General features: G+C 33.9%; 1 protein-coding gene across 3 annotated transcripts in view; it reads right to left on the bottom strand.

Moving 5' to 3' along the window:
- The window catches only part of FBXL17 (F-box and leucine rich repeat protein 17), a 477,514-nt gene that overhangs the window by 430,784 nt on the left and 23,215 nt on the right, over positions 1–23,515 (bottom strand). For all 3 annotated transcript variants that reach the window (XM_057737826.1, XM_057737814.1, XM_057737820.1), the window contains exon 4: positions 16,833–16,964. In XM_057737826.1, coding sequence (XP_057593809.1) covers positions 16,833–16,964 — 132 coding nt within the window. The remainder of the gene's footprint in view (positions 1–16,832; positions 16,965–23,515) is intronic.

Here is a 23,515-nt window from a genome sequence, read left to right as displayed (position 1 = left end):
TCTTAAGAGACAATACAATAATAATTTATAATAATAATACAACAATAATTTTCTCACTTGGGGGGAAGTTAATTCAAATTTTTTGAAATTACTTAGTGAGGTCACTTCCAAAATTTTACCATTGAAGGGTCCTACTATGTGCCAAGCCTAGCACTATCCACTTTGTTATCCACCATTATAATTATCTAAATGTTCTGATTAGTTATAGTTAGATGCTTAAAAGAAAGAGTTTGGTGACTTCTAAGCCTGAAGTATACTGGACTGAAACTTGCTTGTTCATTAGTACTATCTCTAAATATATATTAATAATAAAGTTAGTATGGTAAGTCTTTATATTTTATTCAAGAGAGAATGACTCTATATCCTCTAGATAATTAAAGTAAAAACTTTATACACCCAAAATGCTCAAGAACTAGGATGTAAAAATCTTCTGTACTCCAGTTAAGCTACCATTCTGACTTCTAATTCACTGTACATCAAAGAAAATCAACTTGCCCTGACACATAAGGGCTATTCCCTTCAGTGATCAGGCAGGTGTTGAGGCCAGAAAGAGAGCCTATTTTCCACAACCCTTTACCTTGTTTGATCACTGGTTACTTTTGATCTGACACTGCCCTCTCTCTAGTAATGACTTCCCCCTCATAGACCCTACCTCACATCTGTCAGAAAGAATAAAGGGCATCAAACTGAGACCTGACAACGCCTATGGGCCATGCGATGGGCTGCCAACTGAATGCTCCCCAGCTCCCACAATTTCCAATTCAGTTTCTTTTGTTCTGGTAGGTACAGGGTTAGGGTACCAATGACAGCAGAAAGGATTATGCACCAACTGTGAAACCGAGCCTTCTTGAATGTGTATCTTTTATCTCTGCTTCTTCATCTTCTTAAATACTGCAAACTTCATGGTGGTTACTATGAAATACATATTCAACAAGTACAATAGAAAGTTTGTTTAAATCCTTTTCCAGGAGAAAACAAAGGACACAATGTATTGTAATTCAACTATAAAGCTTTAAGAAAAAAGTTTCAAACCCATGGTGTGAGATTATTAAAGGCCAGCTGTCAAGGAGCATGTTAATTGTAAACCAAACCACAAAAGTTTTACGAGGACCACTACTTAGTGCCATACACCATCTAAAATGGAAAGGTCCCCTAAAACAATGCACATATTCAGAAGATGCAATCATTTCAATTGTTAAATTATAGATTCTCACACTAACCAGTACTGAAATTAAGTTCCTCTAGTCCTGTTTAAAAAATGTGGTGAGTATATGTAACCCTTTTTTTAAAAGGCATTAATAACAATCACTTTAAATGCTAGAAATTTTAAAAATTTGGTCAAATATCATTTTGACAACAGTTTACTAATAATTATTCAAATGTCATTAGAATATTGCATGAGTTCTTGTATGTTAGTTAATAAATAATCTTCTACACACACATATACACACATTGGTAGACAGCTCATTATCAGGTATGCAATAAAAGGATTTACAAGAAGCAGGTTTACAGGCCTTCTAAGATCACTTGCAAGGCTAAGTTACTACTTTTTTTTTAAGAAAGGAGGATCAGAAGAAGGAAGTATGTGACCAATAATATATCCATGCAAGTTTAATGTACCTTTAATATGATAATGCATAACAACAAATAACTAACTTTACACATAGACAAATACAGAATCTCAAAGGTGAAAGGCAAGCATTATGGTGATTACAAGTTGATTCTAATAACTGGAGAAGTTAGTTTCTACAACAGCTAAAGAAAGATGTGCCTTGATGGAGAGAAAAAGGCCCTCACATCTGAAGAATTAACCTGTGACACTGGGCAAATCCATACACTAAACTGATAACGATTTACCCCTATGAAAAAGACTATATGGGAAATATCTCCTATTCTAATACTGATCAGTAATTACCACCACTATACTCTTCTTAAAAAAAAAAAAAAAACCTCCAAAAGAAAACAAAAACCTGTCTTGACTCTGTAATCTACAAGTACCATAATATAAGTATATTATAAACATGTGACTGTTTTAAACAGACTTTAATATATGAAAACAGATGATGATTACATACACACTTGGACTGACTTTATAGAACAAAGTCACCTAGGTATACCAGAAAAACCCAGCACTTCTAGATTGAAGGTTAAACAGTACAGGTTGGCTGACCCAATACCCGCCCATCTTTTTTTCCTTAAATTTTCCAAATGCCACTTAATTCTCTTAGAAAATGAAGAAATAAACTGCATTATTCTAACAAGATACCTATTTATGCTTCCTTTGGGGTGTTCTTTCCCTAATTTTTGATCCTACAAAATCATTAGGACATATTCAAAAAACAAAAAGATAATAAAATTAATGGAACCAATTTATGATATTTAAAACTAAGAATTTTATATAAAATATTAAAAAATTTGTCAGTATAATTTCTGTGTGTTATATTACACTCAAAACAAGCAATGTCAACGTTCTAAATAAATTTAATGCCAGATATGCTTGAGGCATTTTCTGGGCACCAAGCAATCAAGATATGTATCAAATATTATATTTACTCTATCTCTTCCTAACTGCAACAATAAAAGCAAGCTCTTCTAAACAAATTCAACTATAGAGGCGGTTTGTTAACATTCATCTTTTTAAGAATCAAGTGATATGACAAAAGGAAAACAACCACAATTCTTAGCAAGCTTAAGAGATTTTTTATAGGGTTTTCTGAAAGCAAAGGAAGGAAAATGCACTGGTGGAAGCACTGAAACAACTCAAATATCCTCAATGGAATGTAAACCAAGAAATGAAAATATCTAACAGGTAATTTGCAATTAAAAAAAAAACACTGTAAAGCCACTAGCTTCAACATTCACTTTTAAAAAATCATTTCTTAAAAACTACTTAATTCTTGAAGAGGACATACTTATTTGAGATGTTACTTCCCCAAACTATGACTGCCATTCTTCTGGTAAGAACATTAATGAAGAATCACTTGACACTGCTATAGAATGAAACATATTTCACCAATCCAGGTGTTAATAAAAACTGAATCTTGTGTACTAAAAGCTTTATTGTATGTACATATCAAAGTATAAATAATCATACTTAAAATCATTGACATGTGCCTCATTAAAAATATTAATTTTTAATAGCTTTCTTTTTGGCACAAAAAGAATTCTTCCCAGAACAAAACTAAAAGGATTTGAGAATAGAATGGTTCATCTTAATTAACAGTCCTTTTCAGAAACTTAATAATTTTTATGCACAAAAAAGATTAATTTTTAACCATTTAGTCAAAACACTGACAAAAATACAGTTACTAACTGAGTTTAAAAAAAAGACAATCTCATCCCCATTTTCAAGAAGCTTACATGACTGAAGCCTTGAAACCTACAACAAATTATCAATGGATTATACAAAATAATAAAATAAAGGAAGCTGAAAGAATATTGGAAAGCAATACATGTGAAGACTTCTTAAAGAATATTTGACCAAAAATAACATTTAGCTCAGCTTGAACACAAATTGGAGGAAACCAAGATGACAAGAGGAAATGAAGCATAAATGTTGAGAACGTTACAAGAACAGAGACAAGTACCTGGAGAAATCTTTGTAGTTAGCCACTACAGATTCCTGAAGTGATGAAAACAGTACTTTAGTAAGAGTATTTCTGGGTTGTGGATATGAAAAGTAAAAAGTCAATCTTTAGAAATGTCTTAGTCATGACTGAATTCAGTGGAATATACAATATACCATTATCTTTCACACTGTTTTCCTTTAAGTTCTTCACTCAAAAGCTTAAAAAAACTGTTGTTTATGAAATGTATAGTAGATTACACAATGGAACTGACTGCAATTACATATGATGAAAAAAATACTTAATATATCAATGAAGAGGGGTGTATGTGTGTATAAAATTGTGTCCTGCAACAACTTAAAATGTGAAATATCAAACTACTCATAAGTATCTTCAAATATTTAAAATTAACATTAACCTAATAAATAGACATGGAATTATATTTTGATTCCCACTCAGAGAATCTACGAATCACAGCTTCACCTAAGTCTACCATGTTCTCAGGAGTCAAAACAAAAAGCTATCATTAAATGATGAAAATATTGATAATTTTATAATCTGCAGGCATTCATATGGGCATTTAAACAACAATGAATATAAATATATACCTTCCTCTTCATTTTCTCAGGTATATATATTCAATAAGAGAAAAATAAAAGATAAGAATAATCACCCAGATACAGCTCAATTAGAAGGACTCCGATATATAACTTTTTCTTCACATTACAAATTCTCAATATATTCATTTATGTATCACATTATGGTGGTGAATGATAAATACTTAGATTTTATGCTTAAATCAAGAACAGTCAATAAAAACCTGTAGACACTACAAATTTTCTACCCCCAAGAAAACCCTCCTGAAGTAACTTGTTTCTATCATATTTTAGAAACCAAAAATAGTGAAGTAGAGGACCCATTAACGAAAAATACTATATTGATCATTTCTGCAACCTAAATTTTATGCAGCTATACAAAATAAATAGCAACAAAGGGGTAAAAAAATAAAGTAAATATCCAAATTATACAGATTTCATCTGGCCTCAGATTATCAGCTACTAAAAACCAGAAGGTACAGTCCAAAGGAAAGATTTCACCCCAAAACTCTCAACTAAGCAACTTCGTTATTAGACCTTTAATAAGAACTTGAAGAAAGACAGCAGAGAGACAATATAGGTAACATGAATAAGCAAAGCCTGTAGCAGAAATAGGAACAGTACTCACCACACAGGATGCCTAGGTGCACTTTCATGACAATATATCTTTTTGATAATAACTACAAGAAAATACCTGAAAAGAAGCATCTTATTACCTGATAACCAGATTCAACTATAATTTGTAAAAGATATTCAGAAAGGCACATCTTAAAAAAAAGAAAGAAAAAGCAAAAGAGAAATTCTTCTCCCCTTAAGCCTAATCACTAAAACACTAAATGCGATTAAGTCTTGGATATCCTAAGACTCTAACACCTCTGTGATAGGTGGATAAAGAAAAATATAAGCCAAAACTTCTCCCTAGATCCAAGAAATACATCTCACTTGTTGACTGACAGTCTAGAAAGGTAGTTGAAAAATTTGTGCTCATAAATGACAGGCTTAATGTACTCCCAGCATTCCACTGCCATCTAACCTTATAAAGTTTCTATTTGCTAAGTCTAATGACTTGGCTCTTTATCTCAACCCACTATCAATTGTTGCCAACACTCGAAGCACAGAGACTGAGACAGCACTTTCACATTTATTTCTGAGAGAGAATTTGATTTGCTCCAAATCTCTTTCTGATTTTTTAATATGCACTCCTTTAAAAAGTAAACAAAAATTACATTAAAAAAAAAAGATCTAAACTATAGTATACATAAGTGGAAAATAATACCAGCAAAAGAACTGCAACACTAGGAATAACCTACCAACTATAAATTTTAAACCCAAAACAAACTGGATTATTTTTAGTAATCTACAATTTGATCCAGAAAAAAAATTTTTAAGAATATGCAAATACTATTTGGAGTCTCCTATTTTTAGCTATAATAAATTCTGCATTATCAGCACTGGAATAAATGTGTCAGAGGTTTTTTTTGTTGTTGTTTTATTGGCTGCGTTGGGTCTTCATTGCTGCACACGGGCTTTCTCTAGTTGCTGTGAGCAGGGGCTACTCTTCATTGTGGTGTGGAGGCTCCTCATTGTAGTGACTTCTCTTATTGTGGAGCACGGGCCCTAGGCACATGGGCTTCAACAGTTGTAGCACATAGGCTCAGTACTTGTGGCTCATGGGCTCCAGAGCACAGGCTCAACAGCTGTGATGCATGGGCTTAGTCGCTCCATGGCATGTGGAATCTTCCCAGGGCAGGGTTCGAACCCATGTCCCCTGCATTGACAGGCGGATTCTTTACCACTGCGCCACCTAGGAAGTCCTGTATGAGAGTTTTTAATACCAGGTTAGCTTCCTCTTGCCATCATGTTTGCATCTGAGCACCTCCTATCATCAGTTGACGGGCCCCCAAAGTTTGTGAACTAATTTTAAAATTACTAAATGAATATAATTAGTTAAATAAAGGTGTTGGGTAAAAACAAATTAATGCATTCCAAAGAGAAAGTAATTCGGATATTATCAAAGCTACTGCCTGCCTTCTACTACACTGGTTCACAGAGGAAGAAAAATATACATATACACACACATACACTCATTCTTTATGGTTTTCTATGCCTTTCAAATGATGGAATACAATTCAGTTATGTTTTTACCAAGATACCTGAGAGATAAAAAAGATATTCACAGGAAAAAAAAATTGAAAAACAGATTAAAAAAAGAGTCAGTAAGCTCTAACAAAGAATGTATGATGAATAAAAATGTATTCATTCTTCAGACTGAAAAATCTGCCAAATAACATTTTAACTTTTTTTTTCAAGTTTTGTGTGTGCCAAATAACTTTGGTTTTTAATTAAAGTGGATCTTTCAAATATCACTGAACAAAATAAAACCGATTTTATTAATGGTAAGAATGTACAAGTCAATGTAATTCAGACAAGAATAGAAATTATAGTCTAGTTGATCAGAACTGCATGTTAAAAAAAAAAAATTGTCCCAGAAAATACTCCTCGAGAACATTAATGACTGTGCCTAGAAAAATCTGATACATGAAGAATGGCATCATTAACATAGTAACTAGATCAAAGAAATTTACTTATTTGAAAAGTCAGAAAACCACTGACTGCATCTTTAACCTATTTTTCAAGCTTTTATTTATATGCTTAAATCCACCTTCTTTTTAAAGCGTGTTCCCAAAATACTGAAAGAAATACATTTTTAAAAGCATGTTCAATTCAGTAGTAAGCCATTTGTCACTAAACCAACATTTATTGAATGTCTATTATGTGCCAACATGTGGGTGGATGGGATAAAAAGATAACTAGATACTCTCCATCCTCAAAACAGTTGACAATCCATCAGCAAGATACACATGTAAACCATAATTACAGTTATTCATGGAGAGCAATTTGACATTATCTAGCAAAAATTTCAAAATGTACCTATCTTAGCTCCCTTTAATTACATTTCTAGAACAGATCCTAGAGAAATTCTTACAGATAAGTACAGAGACTTGCACAAAGATTTTATTGCGACACTGCCTATAACAGCAAAACAATGGAAGCCTTATAAATGTCCCTCCATATGAAATGGATAAACAGGAGATATATATATATATATAGGATACTAAAAGTTTAAAAGACTGAATTACATATTCATTACAGCTAGATATCAAAAACTTAAAACTAAAAATGCAAATTGTAGACTGACATACTTTGTGAGAGCAGATTGTAACCATATAACATCAGATATAAACTATTTGTGACCACATACTGAACAATACTATATTGTTGTTCATGGTATATCCATTATGTTTGTTAAAGCTGTTGTTTTTTTAAGCATTTTAGATCATCACAGTAGTTGCCTCTAGAAAGAGATAGTGGAATAACACGGGATGCAAGACAAGTGACTTAAAGTTTACTTGCTTTATTAATTCAAGAAGAAGAAACAAATTTAACAAAATGTTAACAAGTGTCAATGTCCAGGTGATGTGCATATAGATGTTATTACTCTTTTCATTATTGTGAATTTTTTTAATTTCCTAAAATTAAAAAGAATATCCAAGACCAAAAAATCTGATCACCTCTCACATTTGAAATCCCAAGCTATAATCCCAATTACCAAGAGAAATACAAACTTCTCAGCATGACACTCAAGAAACAATAACCTGGTCCCTACCTTCCTTTACAGATCCACCTATGAACACTTGCCCCACCACCCTGATATAATCCTAATCTTATTTTAACACCCACCACTTATTAATCATCCCACATATTTTCCTGATGCCTTGTCCTTGTTAATGCTATCGGCAATCACTTTCCTCAAAAAATGTTTGCATGCATCACAATCACCATATCACTATATATCATTCAAGACCCAGTTCAAATGTCACCTACTATTTATAGGACTTCCTGATTCCTCCCTAACATCTCACACAAGTAACTATTTTGCAATTGGCATTTCCGTATCACTCACCACTAGAAAAGGATATCCTCTCTTTGGCAGTATAACTCTTTTTTAATTCTAGTAGTATCAGGCACACAGTAGGTATTCAAATGTTAACTGCACTGAATTAACATCTGAAACAGTGTTAAGGAACAGAGTAGGAAGTTATCTGTTCATTAATCCATTAAAATTTCTATTAAATCTATTGGACAAAAATGAAATGGAATTCAGCTTCTGAACGCAAATTTCACAAAAAACACAATATTATGTTTTTGCAAAGTAAAAAACTTCACATGGTAAGTGCAATTCTACAAAAGTTAATTACATTCATATTTATACAGGATTAAAATTAACATTAAAGGGCTTCCTAGGTGGCGCAGTGGTTAAGAATCCGCCTGCCAATGCAGGGGATACAGGTCCGATTCCTGCTCCAGGAAGATCCCACATGCCGCGCAGCAACTAAGCCCATGCACCACAACTATTGAGCCTGCGCTTTAGAGCCCGTGAGCCACAACTATTGAGCCCATGTGCTGCAACTACTGAAGCCCACGCGCCTAGAGCCCGTGCTCCGCAGCAAGAGAAGCCACGGCAATGAGGAGCCCGCACACTACAACGAAGAGTAGCCCCCACTCACTGCAACTAAAAGAAAGCCCACGCACAGCAAAAAAGACCCAACACAGCCAATAAAATAAATAAATAAATAAATAAATAAATAAATAAAATTTATTAAAAAAAAACATTAAACACTATTCTGAAGATAGTTTTCCTCTTCGATAATTTTACTAATTTTCCTAGAAAAGATTTCAGTGTATCTCCATTGGTACTAGCAGCTTCCCCTAAAATCAGTTCTCGTCCTAGCAAAAGGATCTTCTGCTCATACTAATAATTAACTTCCTCCTCTGATGTCTCACAGCACCTGTCAGTAAAGTGTTTTAATGGGGATAATGCCTTTTAGAAATTATTGCTTGGTTCAAAGGCATATATGGACTAGCCCACCTGTGATGTATCCATGCAATCAAGGGTCTTGAGGACAAATGTTTGGGAATCCAACAGATCTGGGTTAGAATCTTGACTATGACCTTTATCTGTCGTTGCTTTACCTTTCTAGACCTCAATTTCCTCATCTGTAAAATGGAATTAAAATAAGCTACCTCATGGGGACTTCCCTGGCAGTCCAATGGTTAAGACTCTGCATTTACAATGCAAGGGGTAGGGGTTCAATCCCTGGTTGGGGAACTAAGATCCCACACACTGTGCAACACAGCCAAAAAATAAAAATAAGTATTTTAAAAAATAAGCTATCTCATATGGTGGTTGTGAGGATTAATTATGTAAAACTACACAGTGCCTGGTACATTATAAACATTCAATGAGATAGCTATTATTAAATATTTTTAAATATCAAAAAATGACAGCAAAATGCTAAAATGTAGTATACAATAACAAGATGAAGTTTGGTAACTTTAGGTCACCTTCTTTAGAATGCCATATTCATGCATCACTGTTTACTGGAATCTACCACTTTCGGTGGAAGTAAATGCCTCACCCATTCAGAGAGGAAAGGGCAATGAAGGCAAACATTTACGCTTGGAGACTCTGGAGGCTGAAATGAGTATTTATGAAACGGAATTCTTCACAAATGTACATTATTTATGTCTGGGATTACAAGCAAACTCACTTCACAAGGAGTATCTGAGGAATAAGATAAAAGAAATGTAGTAGGGGTGTTGGGGGGTAGCAGGGACCAAATCCCTAAATATATTAACTCTAAGCTGAAAAGTAAAAGAGTCAGGAAATACAAACCTTAATATAATGCTGAATTAGTTGCTGCTATTTAAACTCTGATGAAAATGTTTACCTTACTTACCCTAGTTGATGATAACATGACTACCACTCTATTCACTTAGCTGCTGCAACAGCCTCAAAATCACAGCAAGCAGCAAAAAAGAAACGGTGGATAGCTAACAGATGAAATTAGAACATAGTAAGCACTGACACAGCCCAATTCAAACTAGTAGACTCCAGCAAGTGAACTCTGATAGGGAGAGGAAGGAAAAAAACAAAACATTATTAAGACTTCCTATGTTTGGGACCATATATTTTGTACTTCACCTCAATCTCATTAAGTCTGATCCTCAGAACAAGTCTGAGGTAGTATTATATCCTTTCTACAAACAAGGAAATGAAAGTACAAAAATTACGATAACTAACTGCATCACATGATTAAGAAACAGTAGGATGAAGATATGAATTGAGTTCAATTCAATTCAAACTTAGTGTTTGCCTTATTCATCCCTTAAAATGCTTCCAGCCTGAAAGAGGGAAGCCGAGAGAGGTGAACTTACATCCTAGTTCATACATGTAAGCCTCCAAAGGCCAATAAAATTAAAAACAATGAATAAACAATGTTACAAATAATGTTACAGTAGGAGCCAAAGGACTCTAGGAGAGGGCACTGAATTGTAAAACTAGTAAAATAATTCACCAGGAGATTGAAAAAAATAAAAGGTCATAATCAACCATCAAGAAATCAAAGTTTAACCAATAAACACTTACTTCCGTAAAACTTTCTAAAATCTATTCATAATACATTACTACCTTCTTGGGTAACTCAGAAATCTATACTAGTTTCATAACTCACTTTACAGAGGTGTTAAAAAAATAAACTAAATAAATATAACCTGTACAGATCTATATCAAATTATGTTGACCCTAGGACTTAGCACAGAAGCCATTTTCAAAATCATAAAATTCTAGTACTTTAAAACATCAGGCTGGATAACAAATGCAGATAATCTATCTGACCCCATTATTTTTCAACCAAATAAAAAGCTCCCCAAAGAGCTTCTGTCCAAAAAGTAGAGAAGCAGAACCTGGAGCAAGGAGAGTAAAGAAGCAGAGAAAATATACTTAATGAAGTTTCTAGATAATCAATAACTATACACACAAACTAAATATGGCTTTAAAATAATTTTGTAGCCAGTACTGCACAGAAGTGATATAAACGCTAGAGCTAAAAGGCGGGAGGACAGTTGGATACAATATGCTAGACATTCACTATAGTTGTATTCCTTACATCTGTTTTTATAGTCTATACAACAGTTTTATAGCAAATGCAAAATACATTCATGTAGGTGCATGGCACCTGACTCAAAAATGTCTAAAACAAAAACATTCTTTAGGGGGAAGATTTTACATGTAAGTCCTCAATTCTTCGCCTCACCATAAATCATTTGAGCCCTAAAATTTCAAGTCATTCTCCTCACTTTCCACCTGAATAAATCTCCTTCTTATAAGTACAGGAATCCTTTCCCTATGGTAAAGTTTACCTTACTTACAGTGCCACAAATAAGAATATTCAAGTATCTTGCTACTTTGTGTAAGATAGCAAGTTCATCTTGTAATACTTTAGATGCAACTAATATTTCATATTTTTAAGGAAAATTTCCCTAAAACCATCTAAAGGACAAAATTAAAAATAAACCATAAATATCTGCAGAGACCATATACAAGCATTTTATCTTTATAATTACATCAAGGACACAAAAGCTATGTCACTGAATATACAAAGACAATGCTGCCATCTAAAGGCCAAGATATAATATGAAAAAAAGTATACTTAATCAAATACTGTCAATGTATATAAAAACAACAAATTTGATATTTTAAAGTCAGCAAAGTTTATACTTTTAAAAATGCACTATGCTATGAGTATTTTTAGACTACACAATAAAACCAATACTTTTTTGAAAAGATTCTTTTTGAGAAAATTGGTAACAGAATTAGCAAAATAATCTGGCTAATTATCAACATCTGCACAGGTAAAGTTCTGCTGGCATCCTTTCAGACACAATATTCTCCTAAGTACTGAATATCTCTATTAGTTGTTTGTCCTATTTAATGATGTTTATTATTTCCTGTCTGTAATTAAATATACAGTATAATTATATATATACACATATAAACATTATTTGCCTTTAACCAGACTATTATTTCTCTCACCCTATTTAAAATATATGTTGTTAAAGGGCTAATAATACATCTCAGAGTGAAAAAATCCAAATTACTTAAAATTGTAGCTTTGCAAGTAATTCAACTATTTCTCCTTATTTCATAAATTCTAAAAATATAAACCAAAGTTCCTATGGGAGACTAGTTATCAACAGCTCAATTGTCCAATAGAAAGAGTTCAAATTATTCCAAATTTCCTTTTCTAAAAAACTTAAATCGAAACAATTTCATTCAACTTAACTTTACTTAAAACTTAGCAAAATTACTTCAAATTTGCAATGAAATCAAAATGTTTACTGAATAACACTACATAGAAAACTGATTCCCTAGCATTTAAGTATATAACACCTTCCTAATGGACCACAATATTAAAGAAATTTGAACATAACTAGAACCTTCAAAACATACAGTTAATACCTTTGAGAAACCACCAACCAAAATTTTTAATGTGTCAAAAAAATGTTTCTCATTGGCTATACTCACTCAAAAAAAAAAAAAATGTTTCTCTGGTTTTGCTCAACAAGAAAATAAATATTAATCACTCAACAAAATATTCCCATTATGTGAGAAATATAAAAATTGTAAATTGGGATTACCATCTTTTATTTTGAATGTAAAGTGGAAACCAATGGACAACAAGTACAGTCAAGATTTCATGAAAACTACTAGTTTTTAATTGTCTCCTATGAGTCAGAGTTTATACTAGACAATTTAAGGACATTATGTCATTTAATCCTCAAAACCACAACCTGCAAAAATACAAATACTAATAACCCCATTTGCAAAGGAGGTTCAGAGATCTTAAGTAACTTTCCCAAGGTCACAATGCAAGTAAATGGATACCAGGATTCAAAAATTCACTCTCTTTTACCCAGAAGACCTTACTCTCTTCACAAGAACACATGCCTCAGGAGTGATTATTAAGTTGGTATTAAATGTAAAAAGGAACAGGAAGTATTTTTACTGTGTAATTTCAGAGAAAAATATAATTCTACGTGGTAATAAGAGTGTATTTTTAATTTATAGTGTTTCTATTTTTCTAACTGTAATCCTTTTTTAAAAAAAAAAAAGCATTATCTCACTTGAAGTGCAGAGGCTTCTAGAGACCTTTCAAAATTTACGTTAATATGTGAGAGGTTTTTATCAAAATTTGTAAACTAACTCCAAGGGCCAACAAAAAGATTTTGTTATTTTGTGAATACAGTTAAAAAGCAAATCTTCTTTGTAAATATGATACATATTTAGGACCACCTTGCCTACATTTTAATGTGCAGCACTTTTCAACATTGAGAATTCTACTAATGCCTCCCCAGTGACAACTTTTTCTGTTAATCTGTACTATATACTTATCAAATCAAAATTAAATGGATTTAGAGGAGATAGGATTAAGATGGCGGAGTAGCAAGACCTGCACTCACTCCCTCTTGCAAGAGCACTGGAATTACAACTAAATGCTGAACAATCATTGACAGAAAGGCACTGGAACTCACCAAAAAAGACACCCCACATCCAGAGACAAAGGAGAAGCTGCAATGAGATGGTAGGAGGGGTGCAATCGCATTAAAATCAAATTCCATAACTGCTTGGTGGGTGACTCACAAACTGGAGAACAGTTATACCGCAGAACTCCACCCACTAAAGTGAGGGTTCTGAGCCCCACGTCAGGCTTCCCAACCTGGGAGTCCACCAATGGGAGGAGGAATCCCCAGAGAATCAGACTTTGCAAGCCAGCGGGATTTGATTGCAGGACCTCCACAGGACTGGGGGAAACAGAGACTCTACTCTTGGAGGGCACACAGAACAGTGTGCTCACCAGGACCCAGGGGGAAGGAGCAGTGACCCCATGGGAGACTGAACCAGACCTACCTGCTGGTGTTGGAGGGTTGCCTGCAGAGGTGGGGGGCAGCTGTGGCTCACCAAGGAGACAGGGGCACTGGCAGCAGGGGTTCTGGGAAGTGCTTATTGGTGTGAGCCCTCCCAGAGTCCACCATTAGCCCCACCAAAGAGCCTGTAAGTGCCAGTGCTAAGTAGCCTCAGGCCAAACAACCAACAAGGTGTGAACACAGCCCCACCCACTAGCAGACAAGCAGATTAAAGTTTTACGGAGCTCTGCCCACCCAGCCCTACCCACCATCAGTCCCTCCCACCAGGAAGCACACAGGAGCCTCCTAGACAGCTTCCTCCACAAGAGGGCAGACAGCAGGATCAAGCAGTATCAGCAGTATTTCGTTTTCTGGAACTGAAAACCACAGCCACAGAAAGAGAGAGAAAATGAAAAAGCAGAGGACTTTGTACCAGATGAAGGGACAGGATAAAACCCCAGAAAAACAACTAAATGAAGAGGAGATAGGCACCCTTCCAGAAAAAGAATTCAGAATAATGATGGTGAAGATGATCCAGGACTTTGAAAAAAGACTGGATGCAAAGATCGAAAAGTTTACCAAAGACCTAGAAGGATTAAAGAGCAAACAAACAGAGATATGCAACACAAGAACTGAAATGAAAAATAGACTGGAAGGAACCAACAAGAGATTAACTGAGGCAGAAGGGAGAATAAGTGACCTGGAAGACAGAATGGTGAAAATCACTGATATGGAAAAGAATAAGGAAAAAAGAATGAAAAGAACTGAAGACAGCCTAAGAGATGTCTGGGACAATGTTAAATGCACCAACATTTGCATTATAGGGGTCCCAGAAGGAGAAGAGAGAGAGAAAGGACCTGAGAAAATATTGGAAGAGATTATAGTTGAAAACTTCCCTAACATGGGAAAGGAAACAGCTACCCAAGTCCAGGAAGCACAGAGAGTCCCAGGCAGGATAAACCCAAGGAGAAACACGCCAAGACACATAGTAGTCAAACTGACAAAAATGAAAGACAGAGAAATGTTATTAAAAGCAACAAGGGGAAAACGACAAATAACATACAAGGGAACTCCCATAAGGGTAACAGCTGATTTCTCAGCAGAAACTCTGCAAGCCAGAAGGGAGTGGCATGATATATTTCAAGTGATGAAAGAGAAGAACCTACAACCAAGAATACTCTACCCAGCGAGGATCTCATTCAGATTCGATGGAGAAATCAAAAGCTTTACAGAGAAGTGACAGCTAAGAGAATTCAGCACCACCAAACCAGCCCTAGGACAAATGCTAAAGGAACTTCTCTAAGCAGGAAACATAAGGGAAGAAAAGGACCTACAAAAACAAAAACAAAACCATTAAGAAAATGGTAATAGGAACATACATATCAATAATTACCTTGAATGTAAATGGACTAAATGCACCAACCAAAAGACACAGACTGGCTGAACGGATACAAAAACAAGACCCATATATATGCTGTCTCTAAGAGACCGACTTCAGACCTAGGGACACATACAGAAGGAAAGTGAGGGGATGGAAAAAGATATTCCGTGCAAATGAAAATCAAAAGAAAGCTGGAGTAGCAATAGTCACATCAGATTAAATAGACTTTAAAATAAAAAATGTTACAAGAGACAAGAAAGGACATTACATAAAGATCAAGGGATCAATCCAAGAAGAAGAGATAACAATTATAAATATATATGCACCCAATATAGGAGCACCTCAATACATAAGGCAAATACTAACAACTATGAAAAAGGAAATGCAAGGCAGAAATAGAGAACACACACATGGACACCAAGTGGGGAAAGTGGGGAGGGTTGGGGGGGGGATGAGTTGGGAGATTGGGATACCAAACTGTACACTCTAAATATATGTTGTTTATTGTCTGTTAACTGTATCTCAATAAAAGTTCTTAAAAAAAAATTAAATGGATTTAGAATATTATTCAGCCATAAAAAGAATGAAGCTCTGATATATGCTACAACACAAATGAACTTTGAAAAAATACGGTATAAGTGAATGAAGGCAGACACAAAAGACCACGTATTGTGTAACTCCATTTATATGATACGTCTGGAACAGACAAATTCATAGAAACAGAAAGTAGATTACCAGTTGCCATGGGCTGGAGGAAGGGGGAATGAAGAGTGACAGCTAATGGGCACAGGGCTTCTTTGGGGGGGTAATAAAACTGTTTTAGAATAAGTGATGATGATTGCACAACTTTGTGAATATACTAAAAAACAATGAATTGTACACTTCAAAAAGGTGAATTTTATGATATATAAAGTATATCTCAATAAGAGAAAATCACATGGCTTTAAATAAAATACAATATGTGTAAATGAGTTACCTACACATGTGCTTAAAATATAGTATAAAATCTATGTAACTACCTAAAAACAAGATTATCTTTCTCAATTTACTGAATCCCATTTTACACCATACTAAGTGAAAGGCTCTATTTCACAAGCGTACATCTTCCTGAATATTAAAAGTCCTAACTATCTAAAATTACTACAATCCCTAGGGGAATCAGAAGGAATGACAACTATATACTGATGTTTGGCAGCCAAACTGAATTTTTTCCAATTAATTTTTTCCACTGTAAGAGTTTAGAAAAAAACACATTAGCACATGCTAATGAATAACTTTTAACATGTAAGTACCACACACACGCACCCAGTTATAAAATCAATTTATAAAAATCATTCTTTTGAGAAGATTCTTGCTTTTAAGTAGAATCTGCCTCTAAACCACCGAAAGAAAATAATCAGAAAAAAATTTATAAGCTAAGTTATAAGGAATTCAAGAGTTAGAAACAAAATGAAAAACACGAGGATGGTAAAAGGTACTTACTAATTTGTTTTCCTGCATGTATATTCTTTGTAATTTCAGACAGCCCTTAGCTATGACGATCATGCCTTCATCTGAGATCTTGTAACACTGGCCGAAATGAATATCTTTGAGTTCTCTGCATTTTGAGCCCAGCTGTAAACAAAGAGATTTGGCTGAATGCTCCAAAAATAACAAGGATAACATATTTCTAGTGGGATTTCCACATAATTTTTTTAAATAGCCATTCCAAAGTTAAATAGTTATTTATAAATTACTCTTAAAATAGAATGTAGGCAATCTATCATTTAAAACAGTGTTGTATAAGCCTTTTCACCTTCTAATTATTTTCTTGCTTCAACTGCCTCACACTATATGCCCACCTAGGTGCCTAGTTTCCTTAACACTTCAAATTCATATCTTTATTTCTCATGAGTCTTTTCATCAGTTACAGTGTTAGACTGAGTGGAACAGAGGTCCAAGGAATAAAACCAAGGTCCAAGAAGTGAGACAAAGGTCCAGTGAGTGAACAAATATTTAATTCATGAAATTCTACTTCTAGTTCTGATTGCCCCAGTAGTATCATTTTTCTCTCATTTACTCTGTGAAAGAGAAAAAAGACTGAATATGCTATAGCCAATATTCTAGTTAATACTTATTTACACACTTACTGCATAAACTAAAAAAAAAAAAAATGGACTAGTGATTTCCTGATTGAAATTTCAAGTGTACCTTAAATAGTTACTGAACAGGTACAATGTTCCCTTTAAAAAACACTAAGTACAAAACAGAACAAATTACATAACTTATTTTCAAACTCTACAGTAGAAATTAGAAGATCAAAGCAAACTATAAATGTTGTTTTATGAGTATTACATATAAAGAGAGTCATCTTAGAGATAAAATAAGAAACTTTAGTAAAAAACCTATATATCAAAAATTATCTAAAAAGTTACATTAAAACAATAAAATCCAGTTTGGCAAGGGTTCAAAGTGTGCTAATATACCATTGGTAGGAGTGTAAATTAGTACTAAAAATCTTCATGGAGAGCTAGTTAGCATAAACGAAAAAATTTTATAAAATTTGCCTGAAAATTATATGACTCAGCTTCTAAATATTCACCAAAAAATTTAAGAGGGATGGATAATTGGACAGATACATAGTAAAGTCAACATACTAAAATGTTAATTATACAATCTACATAGTGGGTATACAGGTGTTCACTGTAAAACTCTTCCAAATTTTCCATATATTTAAAATTACTCATAACAGACTATTGGGATAATTAACTACGGGTGTTTGGTAAGATTTAGCTACAAGAAATTAGCACAAGGATTTTTTTTTAAACAGTAAAATACAGAAAACCTAAAGTTATAAATTATGGTGTTTTCATAAAATTGAATATTATACAGCCATTAAAATGAAGTAAACACTTGACAAATAAAAATGAAAACTGTACATGTTTTTATAATACAATTCAATTTTTATACACAAATTAGGCATATTCAAATATACATATACACATTTAAATATACACATGTACATAGAAAAGAGATGAAATATACACCAGGGTGTTTATAGTGGTTACTTCTCAGTGCAATAATGGGTACTGTTCTTTTTTTCTTTTCTATCGATCTTCTCACATCTTTTTAAAAATAAATATTTTTGCAATAAAAACTTTCAAGCTCTGTTTCAAGTAAAGTAATGATATTATCAGAAAGATGTTCAATTTCAGTTATTTTTCCAGGGATGGTGATGTATACAAGCCCTTTTATTTTAATCTAGGTAACACTAAAACCAATTATATATTCCACTAGAAATGTAAACTCCATGAAGACAGAGGTTTGTTTAACTAATGTAGGCCTGGTGCCCAGTGTCTTACAGTTAGTTGATATTTAGTAAATATGTGTCGAATGAACTAAAAGGCTGATCAGACTTATTCTCTGTAAAGAGGCCTCTTTGAAAAATGGACAAATAGAAGAAACCATGATTATGGTCTCATGCACAACCATGTTCTATTTAACTCAAGAGTTCTAAATTGGGTCCACACTGTTATGCAGTGGAGGCTAACATAGCACTGTAAAGCAACCATACTCCAATAAAAATTAATTTAAAATAAATACATACATACATACATTGGGTCCACAAGTGGAAATCAGGGATTCCATGAAAATGGATGAGAAAAAAAAAAAGTACATTTTTATTCTTACTACTCTGCAAATGAACTTTAGCCTTTCCTTCACTTATTAAACAGAAAATCACAGTAGTTTAGCAGCATGTGTGACTTTGTAAACAACAGAAATCAAAGATAATTTCACATAACATTACTGCTGTTGCAGATACACTGAAATATAACTTTTGTTCATCAGCATTCATCATGTTTATTAGATCTGCTACCAGATCTTATAATGCATTAAAGTTGCAGATATATTTTTTAGAACAAACATACAATGGCATGTTACTTAGACCCAAGAAAGCTGAATCTAAAGCCAATAGTGGGGAAAGCAGAAGAGCAACATGATAATCACTACAAAACTCCCAATAAGCTCACATATGTCTGGCCGTGAGGGCGAGGCTGGTGTTAAAACCACCAGGATTCTTGAAAGTCTACTTAAGAAGTAGTTAACCACTCAGATCACCTCCCCATTTCTGCAGAGCCTGCCCCTGCCCACCCTCCCACAACAGCAAAAGACTGGAGTCCACTGAGGGGAGTAAACCATGGGTCTTTGGGGTATGCCATGCACAGCTGAGAAGAGAAGCACACTCTTGAATATGTGGGAATGATGTGAAAGTTTATACAGTGAAAATGGAGGAATTAAAAGAAATAATTCTATAAAATGTTCCAGGATGAAACGATATGGACTTCAAGACTAAAAGGACTCACTTATATGTCCAACACAAATGACAAAAGTAGACCTACGCCAAGGTAAATCATCATAAAATTTCACAAATGTGGGTATAAAAAAATATTCTAGACTTCTAGTGAGAAACATACTTCATACAGAGGATTAAGGATAAAAAAGGGCATCAAACTTCTTGACAACACTGAAAGAAACCAACAGAGCAATGCCAACAAATCTTGAAGGAAAATTATTTCAAACCTAGAATTCTGTACTCAGGATTCAGACTAAGAATTAAGTGTGAGGTTAGAATACAGACATTTTCAGATGAAAGATTTACCTCCCATATATTCTTTATCAGGAAGCTATTATAATCTGTGCTCTACAAAACACAAGAATAGACGAAGAGAAAGAAGACATGACATCTAGGTAATAGGACATCTAACAGAACAGCAAGATGAGGAAAACATTAAGAATAATGGTGAAAGTAAAATACTGAGATGAGCATTAATGCAAGAGTACTTATATACAAGAAGTCCAGACTGCCGTCTACTTTAAGAAAATAAATTTGGGGGACTTCCCTGGTGGTCCAGTGGTTAAGGTTCTGCACTTCCAACGCTGGGGGCGGGGGGGGGGGTGGCCAAAGGTTCGATCCCTGGTTGGGAAACTCAGATCCCACATGCTGCATGGTGCGGCCAACAAACAAAAAATAAAAAATTAATTTAAAAAGAAAAGAAATTTGACTAAGTAAATACATACAGGTATACTAAAGCAACTGAGGGAAAGCTGTGGACTCCATTACTGTTAAGATATAAAAACTAAGTAAACAAAATGAGGACAAAAAGACATTTATTCATTCCAATAAAAACAAAATTTCAGAGGGAAAAAAGGCAGGTATATAATTACAAAATGTAAATACTGAATACTTAATCAAAATCATAACAGGATTATTTTGAGACGATGGTGGGATAGGAGACAGAAAAGGATAAGTGAGCAAAATCCTCATCTTTCCATAGATGATCTAAAATGGATAAATCAAGAAAATATATACAGACATAGATGGGAAATGCATCTTCTCTGCTACTTCCTTCTTCTGGAAGGAGTTCAACTGGTTTAACTTCTGGTCTCTACACTGATTAGTTTTTATTTAATAAGCTGAACATGTTCAGTTCATCTCTATCCTTTTTCCCCTTGACAACAAATTGCCCACAGGGAGCAAGCATCTACTTCTACATTTGCAGGACACTGCTGGTCCAGCCTAGTAGATGATGATTGGGTCCACTGGTCAAACTCCAGCGTCTGAGTTAAAAGCCTATTTAACTCTATTTCTAAGCAACATTCCCAGTCTAGCCCTTCTGTGTAATAAGGTTGATATTTTTCCTCTGACACTATTCCAGTGTCTTATTTGTCAACTTATTCAGATATTGAGCAATAAAGAGACCTCAACACTTAGTGCGCCAGCCAGGTGATCGCTTCCTATATCAAGTAAACAGTTTACCCCTATTAACTCTTACCTTATCCCAGCAAAAATTCAATACACCTAAAGAACCTACTAACACCTCAAAATTACCTCCATAATACTTTCTACTTTACCAAAGAACGTTCTGAAATAATAACTATTCATCATCAAATAAGAGTACCTATATGGTTGATATTGACAGGATGCATATCACCACTCACCTTGGTTGGATACTGGAAAACTCCTGCCTGAGGGCCCTTCCAAGTAAAGGAGGTTATCAACCTTATGAAATTTCAGCTCCAACCACACCCCTCCATTCACACCCAGCCTGTCCTTCATTGCTGTTTGCACCTGACACTCATACCAGGTACAATCCTCTCACTCTTCACCAAGTAAATGGTCTTAGTTACCTAAGACATAGAACCCCAGTATGTCATTTAAGAGGTTTTGAATCTTTATCAATAGAAGTCCAATATCTGGTTACCTAGGAGAGGTACAAGTCAGATGGATAGTAATAGAAGCCCTCCTCTAACTCATAATGTGTCAAGGGCACCCAGCAGTCAACCCTAAAGGAAAGCATTTAATGGAAAGGGTGTTAGTAGCCACTTTATCACTTAAATGAAGCCAGTCCATCCACCTATTAATCCATGGTTCATTTTAGCACACGACAGTGATGAGAACTGCAAATGAACTAGAGTAAATAAATATAAAAAGGATTGTCTTTGATTTATTCTTTTCTTCTTTATAATAATCATTTAAGATTATTCACAATTTTGCTGAAGAACTCCAAAGTTATTTTTCAAATTTTTCTATAAAATATTTGGCAGTGATTTTCCCAGCATCTCAAAATTTAATTAAAATTTTGTACACCACCTTTGAAAATTTACAAAAGAGAATTTGTTTTAACAAGCCATCTGTTGTTACTGGGTTATTTTTATAATAAAACAAACACCTTACAAAGAGTATACTTCGACAAAGAATCTAGATAACTGAAACCAGAACATGGAACCCACTGGGATAAAAATAAGATTAGTAGGTCTTCCAATGTCACACGAAAGCTGCTCAAAACCAATACTAAGAACATATTTTTAAAACATGAGATATGCCATCTTCAACAGAAGAGGGAAGTTGTTTCTTCTACTCTCCATTCCCAATATGTCACCACTGTCACTATTATACACATGCAAAAGAAAACAGTGAAGAAAACCGAATCTATATCTTCTAGTAACTTTACCCAACTATGCTAACCATTCATGTTTATGAAATCATAAAAATGGCAATTTCATAATTTGATTCATTAGTTTCATCATTTTCAGTAGAATAGCACGGACAATGAGATATGAAAGAAGGCAAAGCATATTTTTCAAATTGCTACACATCTGACCCATTTTAAGGACTCAAATTTGAATCTTTTCTCTAGATTTATATTGTTTAACTTTGCCTCATTTAAAGAACATTCCATTTAATACAATGAAAATATGCTACATAAGCTCCCCAAATATGTACCAATACTATTTTTTAGTTGTACCAGCATGGTGTATAATTAAAGCTCAGAGTAAATGAAAATTCAGAACATACATGGTAATAAGCACTTTATTAATTTGTTACACACTGAAAAGATTTTTTTATTTTTTAGAAAACCAGCAAAAATGCTATTTTAGCACCATTATGCAAAAACATCTGTTACTTATTATTGATGTTTCAAAATTTAAACTATTGTGATTAAAACTTTTACAACTTAACTTTAAAAACATGGGAAGCTATCAAAAGTCCATCAACAGATGAGTAGAAAAAATGTGGTTTATGTATACACTGGAATATTATTCAGCCATAAAATGGAATGAAATTGATAGATGCAACAACATAAATGAACACTGAAAACATTATGCAAATGAAATAAGCCAAACACAAAAGAGTTAATATTGTATGATTCCACTTATATGAGGAAGCTAGAATAGGCCCAGAAAGTACGCTAATTAGAATTTAGAATACAGCTATGATGGTTATACAACAGTGTGAACATACTTAATGCCACTGGAATTGCACACTTACAAGTTGTTAAAATGGTAAATCTTATGTACATTTAACTACAGTAAAAGAAAAAAATATCAACTCATTGAAACAGCAAATGTCAACAAAACTTGAGATGAAAAAAAGTCAAAAGGAAGTGATGTTTCTTTCCAAACCTGTTTTTTCTAATTGCAATTATTATAACATAATTCCATGAGATATTAAGTAAACTGACTTAAATGAGAAGGAAAAAGAAGCTCTTGCTATAAAAATTTATGTTGAATGTTTTACATTCAATGAAAGCAAGCGATAAAAAAGTGCTGATGAATTAGTTTTCAGTGACAACTATGAAATTACAAAATATTGGGAAAATCATATTCTAAAACAAGCTGCACTC

Source organism: Hippopotamus amphibius, chromosome 1 (genome assembly GCF_030028045.1).
Source record: "Hippopotamus amphibius kiboko isolate mHipAmp2 chromosome 1, mHipAmp2.hap2, whole genome shotgun sequence".
Taxonomy (NCBI): Eukaryota; Metazoa; Chordata; class Mammalia; order Artiodactyla; family Hippopotamidae; genus Hippopotamus; species Hippopotamus amphibius.
This window is presented reverse-complemented; position numbering and strand designations above follow the sequence as displayed.